Genomic DNA, 14881 nt, shown 5'->3' with positions numbered 1-14881 from the left:
CTTTCACTCAATAGAACAGCCGTTTAGATGGAGAGGTGTGTTTTGAGCAGACAGTCCTGTATCTACTCAACAGGATATGTGTGTTCAGTTTTCTTTGATGCTAGACAGACAGACAGAACGACAGGAAGCTGCAAGAGTGCCTTAGCACTCATAAAAAATTGTTCCACTACCTCAAAAACACAATTAATGCATCCGACTAAGAAATATTTTCACGCAGGAATGCAACAGCTCACCGGGAGAGATGAATTGAGAGCACTGATTTGAAAGAGGACTGGTTCACCATTTTACACGTGTCTCCTGTTCATGCCTCTGCATTGTCTTTTTCAAACTCAAACTGACTTGATGGGTACAAATTGGATATGCTCTTTTTTAATTTGAATATAACCCCATGTAATGAACGGTTGTAAATTAGTCTAGAATCTACAGCACTGGTCTTAGTAGAGTAGACATGTTTATGAAGTTTAGCTAGCTCTTCTGAACTTTAACCTCACGACCCCAGCAGTCATCACCCCAGAGCTCAAATCACGTACATACACACACACACACACACACACACAAATGCACACAACACACACATACATACATACACTCTAACCCCAGAACTCCTTCATATCCCCTCTCTGTTCCCCACTGTTTTCTACCGCTGGATGAGTAAATGGTATAATCAGTTCTACCCTAAACTCTAACATTCAGATACAGCTCTTTATCTCTGTCAATGACCCGATTACAAGTCATGGTCTTTGATCTGTAATGATTTATTTTATGTGTGTGTGACTGTAGTTAAGGATAAGACAGTAGAGTTGTGCGCTCTCGACTGGATGAACTGTGCGATTACTACTACTAGAGACTACCTCAGTGGCGGTTGAATGTTACCCGCCCATGGGGAGTGAGTTTTGGAATGTAAAAAATGTTTCTGGCACCATAGAGAGGGCGGGAGATTGCAAGGCCACTCTTCAGCTATGTGATGCACTCCCTACACACAGCAGTCAGACAGAAACCTCAGGGGATTTAGTATATATGGGAGAGTATATGGGCTCCTGAGTGGCGCAGCGGTCTAAGGCACTGCATCTCAGTGCTAGAGGCGTCACTGCAGACCCTGGTTTGATTCCATGCTGTAGCACAATTGATTGGGAGTCCCATAGGGCGGCGCGCAATTGGCCCAGCGTTGTCCGGGTTTGGCCGGGGTAGGCCATCATTGTAAATAAGAATTTATTCTTAACTGACTTGCCTAGTTAAATGAAGGTTAAATAAAAATGTGGCGTCTGCCACCACCATGTGGCTGCTGACAGTATTACACCCATACACTCCTCCCTGTCTATTCCCCACAGCTCTCTAGGGGAAGATCTAAATCGCATTGTCATCGCGTCCTCTCTCCTCGTCACCTTCTCAGAACCCATTGGATGAGAAAGCCAGAGGTCCCTGACCTTCTCCTCCAATGGGTTTTGCGAGGAGTATGCGATTAAGATCTTACCTGGAGCTGTGCCTAGCTCTCAAGCGCTCACTCTGGCTCTCTCTCCCTCCTGTGACTGCCACACCCCCTTGTGGCGACTGACTGTTCTCTAACTATTCCTCCCTTATCTTTCTCTTTCTCTCTCTCTCTCTCTCTCTCTCTCTCTCTCTCTCTCTCTCTCTCTCTCTCTCTCTCTCTCTCTCTCTCTCTCTCTCTCTCTCTCTAGTGGAGAATGGAGAGCACTGTGACTTCACCATCCTGAGGAACATGCTCATCAGGTACCGTTATAACACACACACACACCTCTGCATTATGGTCATGCTCCACTGAGTGTCCTGTTTTAAACGCTGCATGAGCAGCAGCAGATGGCAGAGAGATTATGGTGCCAGTTTTCAGCGCCATGTCGTTCCTCACTGCTCTCTCTGACTGTTTAAATGTATTTTAGTGTCATTATTGTTTTTTACTGTAAAGTGTATTGCTGTGGTTAATTTTAGTTGTAAATAAAGTGATTTGATTTCAGTGGTTCTGTTCTGTGTTCTTGTTCCAGAACCTACATGCAGTTTAAATAAAGTTTAATTTGATTTGATCCAGAACCCACATGCAGGACCTGAAGGACGTGACCAACAACGTCCACTATGAGAACTACCGCAGCAGGAAGCTAGCAGCCGTCACATACAACGGAGTGGACAACAACAAGAACAAGGGACCAATGACTAAGTGAGTACTAACCAAAACTCCACCAAAGGTGTTTGTATGTGGTTCTGTTTTCCATTTCTCTCCATTCCAGGTCTTCTGTATCAGCGTGGATGAAGGGAAGGTGACGAGGCCCTGCACTAACACAATCCTCTCCCCTGATCACAGGGACTAACAGTCACCCACACACAGCTGGATCTAACACAGTCTGATAACCCTGAGCCACTGCTAATTCACAGCCAAGTACAGAGAACCTCACTAAAATGATGCACTGTTATATCACAGTAACCACCAGCATTCATTAGCTAGCGAATAGCACTCTAACGCATGGTCATCATAATATCAGCATGCTAAGTGTGTGTATGTTTCTGTTTGTTTTTTTAGATTTGACACAAATGAAGGCATGTAAGTGTCATTTCAGTTCTTCAAGAACCCCTTACGTTAGCTATGTTTTTACTCTCTCTCCTCTCTGTTTTTCCCTCTTCCTCATACATATATCTGTGTTGCATAAAGATGCTGCTCTTTACTTTATGCTAGATGCCCCTACCAGGTCATGAAATTGATGATATCATTCTACGGCACTCTAGCAAACTGCCCAGAAATCTTCATTGAATACGTGTTGGTAGAATGCTCTCCAATAGTCTTCCTGGAAAATCGTATTTGTGGTCCTGTGATTAGGCTCTTGCTTTCTTCGTGAGCTTCACTCAGCATCCGTACCAGTAGAGCTAGTTGGTGACTTGTTGGTGACGTTCACTAACTCAGCGACGCAATGGCTTGGCTTTACTAACATAGACAGAAATGGCTATTGAATCGCTGGGTCTTCCACATCCAGGGATCTTCCTCTCCCCTGCTCCTCCTCATCCTCCTCCAGGCATAAGTGTATGCAACAGAGATCGTGACAGGAATTTCCACCCTGGCCCAAAGTCTGAGTTTGACTACTCTGGGCTAGGGCTGGGGTGCAAGGCTTTAGCCTGATGGATGTTGTGTGTGTACTTGCCTCAACCCTGCAGGAGTCCCCTGGCCCAGATGGAGGAGGAGAGGAGGGAGCATGTGGCCAAGATGAAGAAGATGGAGATGGAAATGGAACAGGTGTTTGAGATGAAGGTCAAGGAGAAGATCCAGAAGCTCAAAGACTCTGAGCAAGAGGTACTGGAACCTAACAGAACACCTTCACACAAATCACTGAAAATACTCCATTTGTGTGTCCCTTGTTTATTCATTCATTTTCCATAGAGCAATCTCACTAAAAAGACACACCACAATTTTGAATGGTTACATTTTAATTTAATTTATTAACAGAGAAATAGATAATAGGTCTTATTTTACTTTACATTACTACTGCAAAATGCATCATTAGTAATTCAACATGGGTACAGTCCATAGAGGGCTTGAGCTGTCAATCAGAGGATGATTCAGAGGCAGACAGGAAGCCCTCAGAATGGCTTCCAGTTTCTCATCAGAAAAGAGACACTGCAGGTCACTCCTCCCACTCCAAAGCCTTTCTCCTCTCATGCTGCATGATTCTGTCCATTGTCTATCTCACTGTTGCTCTGTAAAAGAGAAACATACTCCTCACCTCCGTGTACCAGTCAACCAGACGGTTCTGCTCCTGCTCAGACAGGTGCTAGCTGTGTTCAAGGAGCATGGCCACCTGTCTGAGCCGGGACGTCCAGTACGGCTCACGCTGCCAGAAACCGGGCTGTCCCCCTCAACCTCTGCTATCCATGATGCCATCCATGGTACAGCCTGGACAAATTGCTGAATGAAGTCACTCATTTTTGAGAAATGAATCAAGCTAAGATAGGAGAAACATGTCACACGTCTAGTCTTGGGGTGTTGCCACCAATCTGAGTTCCAAATCAACATTGGCACCTTACAACCAAACATTCTAAATTCAAAACATTCCACTGAAGTTGCTCTATTTAAATGTGATATCATCATATTCAAATGTCAATGTATTCTTATGATTTAGAATCACCAAGGGAATAACTGAACGCTTTCAAGTCATCACCAACTCTGATTCTTAGCAACAGATGTGATGAAATGTTGTTTTAATATGGTCCTAGCTGTGATTACATCATACTCAGTCACACACACACACACACACACATACTGTATATGCGTGCACGCGCACACAAGAATATAACACACAAACATATATATACACACCCACAACTCCAGCCATGCAAATGGTGCAAACTGTCCTGTATCCTGTCTGCAGCTCCAGCGGCGCCACGAGCAGATGAAGAAGAACCTGGAGGCCCAGCACAAGGAGCTGGAGGAGAAGAGACGCCAGCTGGAGGATGAGAAGAGCCACTGGGAGGCGCAGCAGAGGGTGCTGGAACAACAGAAACTAGACACCTCCAGGTACAACACACTACTACAACACATACATTTCTATTGAACAGTATTACATGGAGTCAACCATGAACAATTGTTCAACCTACAGTGGGGGAAAAAAGTATTTAGTCAGCCACCAATTGTGCAAGTTCTCCCACTTAAAAAGATGAGAGGCCTGTAATTTTCATCATAGGTACACGTCAACTATGACAGACAAATTGAGAAAACAAATTCCAGAAAATCACATTGTAGGATTTTTAATGAATTTATTTGCAAATTATGGTGGAAAATAAGTATTTGGTCACCTACAAACAAGCAAGATTTCTGGCTCTCACAGACCTGTAACTTCTTCTTTAAGAGGCTCCTCTGTCCTCCACTCGTTACCTGTATTAATGGCACCTGTTTGAACTTGTTATCAGTATAAAAGACACCTGTCCACAACCTCAAACAGTCACACTCCAAACTCCACAATGGCCAAGACCAAAGAGCTGTCAAAGGACACCAGAAACAAAATTGTAGACCTGCACCAGGCTGGGAAGACTGAATCTGCAATAGGTAAGCAGCTTGGTTTGAAGAAATCAACTGTGGGAGCAATTATTAGGAAATGGAAGACATACAAGACCACTGATAATCTCCCTCGATCTGGGGCTCCACGCAAGATCTCACCCCGTGGGGTCAAAATGATCACAAGAACGGTGAGCAAAAATCCCAGAACCACACGGGGGGACCTAGTGAATGACCTGCAGAGAGCTGGGACCAAAGTAACAAAGCCTACCATCAGTAACACACTACGCCGCCAGGGACTCAAATCCTGCAGTGCCAGACGTGTCCCCCCTGCTTAAGCCAGTACATGTCCAGGCCCGTCTGAAGTTTGCTAGAGTGCATTTGGATGATCCAGAAGAGGATTGGGAGAATGTCATATGGTCAGATGAAACCAAAATATAACTTTTTGGTAAAAACTCAACTCGTCGTGTTTGGAGGACAAAGAATGCTGAGTTGCATCCAAAGAACACCATACCTACTGTGAAGCACGGGGGTGGAAACATCATGCTTTGGGGCTGTTTTTCTGCAAAGGGACCAGGACGACTGATCCGTGTAAAGGAAAGAATGAATAGGGCCATGTATTGTGAGATTTTGAGTGAAAACCTCCTTCCATCAGCAAGGGCATTGAAGATGAAACGTGGCTGGGTCTTTCAGCATGACAATGATCCTAAACACACCGCCCGGGCAACGAAGGTCTCCAGTCTCCAGATCTCAACCCCATAGAAAATCTTTGGAGGGAGTTGAAAGTCCGTGTTGCCCAGCGACAGCCCCAAAACATCACTGCTCTAGAGGAGATCTGCATGGAGGAATGGGCCAAAATACCAGCAACAGTGTGTGAAAACCTTGTGAAGACTTACAGAAAACGTTTGACCTGTGTCATTGCCAACAAAGGGTATATAACAAAGTATTGAGAAACTTTTGTTATTGACCAAATACTTATTTTCCACCATAATTTGCAAATAAATACATTAAAAATCCTACAATGTGATTTTCTGGATATTTTTTTTTCTCATTTTGTCTGTCATAGTTGATGTGTACCTATGATGAAAATGACAGGCCTCTCTCATCTTTTTAAGTGGGAGAACTTGCACAATTGGTGGCTGACTAAATACTTTTTTTCCCCACTGTATTTTTGTGGTGTCGTATAATACAGTATTTATTTTTCTACTCCTCACCTCATCCTGTACCTTCGTAGAATATGATGGAATATTACTTAGTGTCAATTTTTTGAGAAACAGATTTGTCTGAAGGGTTGGGAAAGGGCAGAGATCAAAACACACCCTTTTAGACAATACACACCTGTTGAAAGGCTGAAAACTGCAAAGTGCTCAGCCAAAGTGCTGCTTGGATATCACACACTGCAGCGAATACTGTATACACAGTTCCTTATGAAGAGCTCTGCCTCTTAATCAACATCTCTCTCTCTCTCTCTCTGCCCCTACAGGACCTTGGAAAAGAACAAAAAGAAGAAGATATTTTAATAGTATTGCAGGAGAACCACCGTGTAACAATGTATTAGTTGCCAATTTACCGGCCTGGACCGTCAGTTTGCCTGTTGACCAACAACCTGTTACTGTGTGTATGTGTGAAGGAGCAACGTGGTCTGTCTGGGGGAAGTGGGTTCTAACTGGGGGAGAGAAAGAGGGTCCTCCATTAGATTCACTTTCAGACAGGCTCAGTCCTGGGACATGCTCCATCACTATATATTAGTTCTAATTTCTTTTACCTTTCTCTCTCTCTCTCCTCCCCAAAGACCTTTCTTATTCTTCCTGAAATGGGCATGTTAGATGGTTGTACAATCATGTTTTGTGGTTCACATTTCTCAAGCACACAGTCTCACACATACAGTCTCACACACAGAAAAACAAAACACACAGTTATCAGCTCTTTCATGATTTCGGAGAGGATTTTCATTTCTTTTTAAACCCCAGAATGCAACAAGACTGTTCTTTCTTTCTTTTTCTCTTTCTAGTTAGATGACCTTGGAGACAGACTGCACTGCTATGTTGTAGTGTTCTATTTAACGCCAAATGACCAAACGGTGAAGTAGGAAGCTACTCACCTCAAGCTACACACCTCAGGCGTTTGTTTTATAACGGTTTTGTTCTTTCAGTTATTTAGTCATCGCTTTTGTTTTTTGTTTTTTTTACCCTCATCCCAAAATGATATGCTCTTCCATCTCTTGTAATTTAAATGATCTAGCCATGGACCCCATTGTATAACTTCAGTCATGTTAGAATGTTTCATTTATTATTATTTTGTCTGTTTTACATTTTTGGTTCTCTATTATATTGGCCCTGCTACAGTAATCGTTTGTTCATTATTCGTTTCATGTTTGTTTGCAGGTGTTTCCCATTCTGATCTTGGAGGTCTACTGTGCATACAGGATTTCACTCCAGCTGACACACAGTAGGCCCCCTTGACCACGGCTAGGAAACCCTGTTTTAGAAGACTGTGGGGAGGAATGCATGGTTGTTGACCCAACCCGTTAACACAACCCTGTTGTTGTTATTGTTGTTACTTACAATTTCCATTGACTGTAAATAAACAAGTCTATATTGTCTGTAATAAACAACTATGGGGTTCCTTTCCCTTACATCACATTTAATTATGTTCATGTACTGCATCTCTGTATTTTTTATTTGTCTTTTGTTGTGTTTTTATAGTCACATAATAAACTTGTGATGATACAACCCAACGTGGTTTTATTGAAATCAACGTTTTTTGTTAAGAAGGTTTTTGTTAAGATGGAAAGGAAATACTGTGGTAAGACGTGGCTTAGCTCACCTTCGAGTCAAATTAAAAGCCATAAGCTGTCTTCGGCGATTTGTCCTCCTCACCAAGATGCACGCTATATCTCACCAGCAGGGGGCAGTGAATAACTACGGACTCCGTCATATCCCATACAGCAGGGATCATCAACTAGATTCAGTTTAAGACGATTTGTTTTCTTGAGCAGATGGTCTGGGGGCCGGAACATAATTACAAATAATTTGTAGACTGTAAATTGACAACAAGACGCCCAAACAGATATATTTGACCAAAATATAATTATTATACACCCAAACGAGGGCATTGCGTTCATCCACCTCTGGCCTGCCGGCCCCCCTACCTCTGCGGAAGCACAGTTCCCGCTCAGCCCAGTCAAAACTGTTCGCTGCTCTGGCACCCCAATGGTGGAACAAGCTCCCTCACGACGCCAGGACAGCGGAGTCACTCACCACCTTCCGGAGACACTTGAAACCCCACCTCTTTAAGGAATACCTGGGATAGGATAAAGTAATCCTTCTACCCCCCCTTACCCCACCCCACCACCCAATAATATTTTTTTTAAATAGTAAAGTGGTTATCCCACTGGCTATAAGGTGAATGCACAAATTTGTAAGTCGCTCTGGATAAGAGTGTCTGCTAAATGACGTAAATGTATTTCAAACCTTGCTTAAATGTTATACTATCACACATTTCTCTATTATGAGTGGGAATACCTGGGAACAGATTTCCAAACCTAAAATCACTTGGAGCTGATTTCCTGGGGTTTTACAGTCTTAGGTCCAACAATGAGAATTCTGCAACGAAAAAAATTGGCTCAAAAAAATTGGGGGCCCAAATAAAAGCACCTTGCCAGTTGGGGAACCCTGCCAAACAGTCATGGGTTATATCTCAGGAGTTTCCAGGCTATGATTGATCAGTCTTATCACAGGCTTTTTCTCTGTGCGCTTGAACATACTGCTCTTTAGACCTGATTACCTGATCATCTCATCATGGTGTGCTCCAAACCTGAATCCTGCTGAGTGGAGAAATGCACTCAGATTCTGTATGAGTCCTGCTGGTTATCTTTTGATGCCTTTTACCCACATCAGGTGAAAGAGACTAAAGTCTCTCGTCTAATGTAAGTGGCTTACAGGAATTCCTTGATCAAGGCCTACAAGCTGAAATAAGCTGACTTGGACTATTTTCTTTTGTCATTGTCCAAATTCCTAGAACCCTGTATAGTTTACGTTTTCTTGTTTGTACTTTTTTTATTTCTGGTTTATTCAAACAAAAAGTGTCCCTTTGGACTCCCCACTGCTGTGTGGAACTCACACACTGCCCCAGCCACTCTAGAATCACGCCACAGCTCCACTGTCAGCTGCCTATGTTTGCCCACCTTTCTACTTGCTGATTGGTCAAGGGTTTTACCTGGTTATCCAGGTGGTTGGTGCCTTGACCAATCTGAACAGACCACTAAAGGTCCAATGTTTCAGCCCACATAGCGTGGTGTTGACTGACCATTCGCGGAGCCAGGGATGTAGGCCATGCATTGGACTGTCTCCCAAGATTGTCTGCCAGCAAAGAAAAAGTTAAACTGAAGCCCCTGAAGATTATAACTCTGTTCTGTAAAGCATATTCTGTTGTATATTTGCTGTTACTTGCTCACCTGTTGTGACATATATTGTGTTATTTTATGGCTGGTTATGACACCCACATAAGTGTCTCAACCCAAATGTATTCAAATGTTTTTTCCCTGCCAAGAACTTTCCTTTCATTTGAAAGTTTGTTAAGTCTTTTGTTGTAATGAATTTTCTACAGTCGTGTGTTTAATCATATTTACTTAGACTAAGAAAATGCACTTTATGACACTGTCAAGAAGCATTATGACCATCCCAATCATATAAGCCAGCCAGGCCTATCACGTACATGCCCTTATGTCAGTCATCAGTCAAAAAGAGGGTGTCTTGTCCTGCTCCTGAAATCTGCTCCTGCATTCATCCCAGTCATCAGAAACAGAGCATTGTGGTAGGTGCATGTCTGGCATCAATGTGTGCGCAATTACAATGACAATTTAATATGGTCAATTTCAGAAAAAGTTATATAAAATAACATACTGTTGACAAGTAGGCAATGGTGTAATGGAATGTTTTGCCTTGTGTTGTAGGTTTTGTGGGTTTTGACAATCTTATGTAGGTGTCATAACCAGCCATAAAACAACGCAATATATGTCACAACAGCTCTACATATGTGTCATGACAGTGTTATGACCATATTATGACAAGTTATGTCAGCAGTTGACATATTATGACACAGTTATGACGTGTCATAATAACGTGTTATGACGCTGGGTGTCAAGTAAAGTGTTACCAAATAATGAACTATTGGAAAAGAGACGACGGTGATCTAGGAATTGACTGATCGTAATAGTTAAGCAGTAAACGCCTGCCAATAGATATTGAGTCCACTGTGGACCGACACCCTTTGACACAGAAAGCTGTGTTGGCGTTAGTCCTTGGTGTCTGTCTGTTGACCACATCATCCCAGCCAAGTCAAACTGGACAAAGGTCAAGGTTCACATCCTGCTGGCCATGTGCTCAGTCAGCAGCCCTGGAGCCATGCAGTCCAGAATGAACGTACCTACAAACCAGGTTTTAATCATTTCTATTGCACTGAGGATAATAGCCAATTACTCCACTGAAAGTAATTGCATAAAATTTCAGTTGGGCATAGTGCATTTTGATCACACATCTACTGTATTGACCTGCTTGGGAGCAATGAAGAAACAGAGAAATATATCTTCCTCAGCTTTTCTGTAATCTCTGTGTATTGTCACTTTGAGGCCTGCCTCAGTTGTGGGCTTTCTCTAGACACTCTAGGTATAAAGATCCCTGACTATTTACAGTGCCCTATTCAGCTCTATGCCTCAGTGGAGTGGTTACTAATGCTATACCACTGGCATCAGCAGTCTCTTGCTGCCCGGTCCATGGGAAACTGGATCCAATCTTTGTTACATAACACCGTACGATACTCCGATCTCCCTCGCTGTCCACACCACTCCGTGCCTTTCTCTAGTCTATTACCCCTGAGACCTCATTTTTGCCAAATACTGTTCCATAGCTGTTTAAACACAAGGGCTCTTGCTAAATGCAGTCCCCTGACTTGGCTTGCACAGTCTGTTCTGCTTAATAGCTCGTTTTGACAATGACCTCCTTTGGTTTTTTGGAGCTCTGTGTGTGTGTGGTGTACTGGAGTGGGTCCAAGCAGACAGACAACAGAGGGAGAAGAATTACCGCTGCGGCTGTCAACAAGTTTAAGCTCTTTTCTCTGTGTTCCCATGGCTTGGACAAGGCAACACATAAACACACACACACTGTGTGACACACACTTGCTGTTCCACACACACACACACACACACACATTCAGTACACGCACACATTTTCGAGGGGGAGTGCTGTGGAATTATTTAAGATAGTCTTTGAAGAGGTAGGGTCTCAGACGTTTTCGGAAGATGGGCAGGGACTCTGCTGTGCTAGCTTCAGGGGGAAGCTGGTTCCACCATTGGGGTGCCAGGACAGAGATGAGCTTTGACTGGGCTGAGCTGGAGCTGCCGTCCCGTAAGGGTGGGAGAGCCAAGAGACCAAAGGTGGCAGAATGGAGTACTCTGGTTGGGGTGTAGGGTTTGAGCATAGCCTGAAGGTAGGAAGGGGCAGTTCCTCTTGCTGCTCCGTAGGCAAGCACCATGGCCTTGTAGTGGATGCGTGCTTCGACTGGAAGCCAGCGGAGTGTGCGGAGGAGCGGGGTGACATGGAAGAACTTGGGAAGGTTGAACACCTGGCGGACTGCAGCGTTCTGGATAAGTTGCAGGGGTTTGATGGCACACTACGGGGAGCCCAGCCAACACACATAGTGCACTCGCTTGGTGTGCCACACTCACTCTCTCTCTATTTCTCTCTCTCTCATTGTGCCACGCAGTATGGTTGCATAGCAGTACGTTAGTCTCTGGACCCATTAAGGGATCAGGGACCGGATTCTATTCTATTCTGTCTGAGTGTCTGCACCGTTTCACCACCTGCCACCACAGAGACGGGCCTTTTGTTAGCCAGAATCCCATTACGTCATTGGACCAGACAATGATTGTGTCTGTGTGTCTTTGTGCATCTCTGACTGCGTTTACACAAGCAGCCCAATTCTGATATTTTCTTCACTAATTGGTCTTTTGAAAAATCAGATCAGCTCTGAAAAAGATCTGATGTGATTGGTCAAAAGACCGATTAATGGAAAAAAGATCTGAATTGTGAATTGTCCATCTTGAACCCTCTGTGAAAAAGGTTCTGCATGGAACCCAAAAGGGTTATACCTGGAACTCAAAAAGGGTTCTCCAAATGGTTCTCGTATGTGGACAGCCGAATAACCCTTTTAGGTTCTAGATACCTGCATCCAAAGCCACTTACAGTTGGTGAGTGCATACATTTTTAGTATGTAATCCCTGTGGGAATTGAACCCACTACCTTGGCAGTGCTAGCACCAGTCTTGCCAACTGTGACACACTTCGTATACGTGTCTGTGTCCACATAGGCAAGTTAGTTTTAGTGGTGATTTAATCAGAGCAATTGAGAGAAGTTGAATAGGGGTTAAGAAGACAAGATGTTGGTTGTCCTCTGGTCACACTCCAGCTCCATGCTCTGTAGACCAACCTCCAGTCTTCTCTCTGCAAGTCAAGTGGGGCCAGGAGCCTTGGCTGCCACAGCTAGAGGATTAGTAATATTGGCAAAGAAGTGGCATGGAACAGAGCACAGGGTTACTGGCAGAGGAAGATGGCACTTTGACATCTGTCTGTTCATCACTTATTATATCTAAATCTTCTCAGCTATTTTTGGCTGTGTTCACTTTGTTTGTTTTGGTACATCTTGTTTTCTGGTTTTTATCATCTGTAGACATCATACAGATGTATTACCTGTTGGTGTTTTCTTCTCAGTGATTCTGACCTTGGTATTGCGTAATAAGAGCCAGGTTGAAATGAACATGGAAGTGTTCTGACTTTGAGCCATGTCATGAAACACTCTGATGCTATATAAAGAGGTGTGATGTGAACACTGCATGCATGGCTTTCCCCATCAGTACTGGTGAGGGTACTGTACTGGTGTAGGCTGCATGGCGATCAGATAGCTTCCTGTCTACAGCTTCCTGGTTTATGCCAGGGAGATTCCTGGGCAGGGGTGGCCTAGATTTGCTGAATCAGGTGTACTTAGAGCAGAGCTAGAGCAAAAGCCTGCATACACGGATCCAAAAGGGTAGTCCGCTGCTTTGTTATGCTGAACCCTCACAGCATTACATACATGTAGTTCAGAAAGTGTTATACATTTCAATAGCTTTTTGATCACCAACTTTATGTCGCTAGAGATGAAATCCAACATTATCCCATTTTGGCTCATCTAAAATGCAAATGAGATTCTAATCAAATCAGAGGTGAAAAAACCTGTAATGTAGAGAGACAGAATTGAATTACTTAGCCTTGCTGTACATTGAAACTGGCCACAATGCATCATGTTATGTAAAAATCTTCAGCACCTCTCTCTCATTGGTTGTTCTGTTGTCTGCATATTTCTATTTGAATGGAGAGGGACGAAACGGGGACCTAGCTAATTTATTTCCATTTTAGAGAGAGAGAGCCTGGTGGCTGTGGGCTATTTGAAGCTTTGAAATACCAATTTATATTATATCCCTGCTTGCACAGTGCACGCATATCTGTGTATTTCTTTTACCTAAAATAAATTAAGTGTTGTAACACTATTTGAAATGCAAAACTGAGAATACGTAGGGGCCTCTGTGACTGTGAACAACATGGAGACACGTTCGAGTAGTATTTGTTGGTGGCTGTGTGTAAAAAGTCATGTTACACATAGTATATTGAACAAAAATATGAACGCAACATGCAACAATTTCAAAGATTTTGCTGCGTTACAGTCAGTCACTAAATCAGTCAATTGAAATACATTTAATCTATGGATTTCACATGACTGGGCAGGGGTGCAGCCATGGGTGGGCCTTTGAGGGCATAGGCCCACCCACTTGGGAGCCAGGCCCACCCAATGGGGAGCCAGGCCCAGCCAATCAGAATGAGTTTTTCCTCACAAAAGGCCTTTATTACAGACAGAAATACTCCTCAGCACCCCACCCCCCCTCCCCTTAGACGATCCCGCAGGTGAAGAAGCTGGATGTGGAGGTCCTGGGCTGGCGTGGTTACACACGGTCTGCGGTTGTGAGGCCAATTGGACGTACTGCCAAATTCTCTAAAACGACGTTGGAGGTGGCTTATGGTAGGGAAATGAACATTGAATTCTCTGGCAACAGCTCTGGTTGACATTCCTGCAGTCATTATGACAATTGTACACTTGAGACATCTGTGGCATTGTGTTGTGTGACAAAACTGCACATTTTAGAGTGGCCTTTTATTGTCCCCAGAACAAGGTGCACCTGTATAATGATCATGCTGTTTAATCAGCTTCTTGATATGGACACCTGTCAGGTGGATGGATTATATTGACAAAGGCTAAAATGCTCACTAACAGGGAGGTAAACAAATTTGTGCACAAAGTTTGAGAGAAATAAGCTTTGTGTGCGTATGGGGGGGTTGGTATGCAAATTGGAGTGGGTCTAGGGTTTCTGGGATAATGGTGTTGATGTGAACCATGACCAGCCTTTCAAAGCACTTCATGGCTACAGATGTGAGAGCTACGGGTCGGTAGTCATTTATGCAGGTTACCTTAGTGTTCTTGGGCACAGGGACTATGGTGGTCTGCTTGAAACATGTTGGTATTCCACACTCAGTCAGGGACAGGTTGAAAATGTCAGTGAAGACACTTCCTGGTACACTTCCTGGTAATCTGTCTGGCCCTGTGAATGTTGACCTGTTTAAAGGTCTTACTCACATTGGCTACGGAGAGCGTGATCACACAGTCGTCCGGAACAGCTGATGCTCTCATGCATGCTTCAGTGTTGCTTGCCTCGAAACGAGCATAGAAGTAATTTAGCTCGTCTGGTAGGCTTGTGTCACTGGGCAGCTTGCGGCTGTGCTTCCCTTTGTAGTCTGTAATAGTTTGCAAG

General features: G+C 43.8%; 1 protein-coding gene across 2 annotated transcripts in view; it reads left to right on the top strand.

The window, feature by feature from the left end:
- Positions 1–7719, top strand: part of LOC121571914 (septin-7) — a 39369-nt gene extending 31650 nt beyond the window's left edge. Inside the window, exons 10-15 of one of the 2 annotated variants that reach the window (XM_041883707.1) lie at positions 1677–1728; positions 2042–2167; positions 2528–2548; positions 3154–3289; positions 4365–4510; positions 6471–7719. In XM_041883707.1, coding sequence (XP_041739641.1) covers positions 1677–1728; positions 2042–2167; positions 2528–2548; positions 3154–3289; positions 4365–4510; positions 6471–6507 — 518 coding nt within the window. In that variant the 3' untranslated portion in view covers positions 6508–7719. The remainder of the gene's footprint in view (positions 1–1676; positions 1729–2041; positions 2168–2527; positions 2549–3153; positions 3290–4364; positions 4511–6470) is intronic. The other variant, XM_041883708.1, reaches the window with a different exon arrangement.
- The last annotated feature ends 7162 nt before the right edge of the window (positions 7720–14881 follow it).

This window comes from Coregonus clupeaformis, chromosome 8 (assembly GCF_020615455.1).
Source record: "Coregonus clupeaformis isolate EN_2021a chromosome 8, ASM2061545v1, whole genome shotgun sequence".
NCBI lineage: Eukaryota > Metazoa > Chordata > Actinopteri > Salmoniformes > Salmonidae > Coregonus > Coregonus clupeaformis.
Note: the sequence above shows the minus strand (reverse complement) of the source record. Positions and strands in the feature narration are given on the sequence as shown.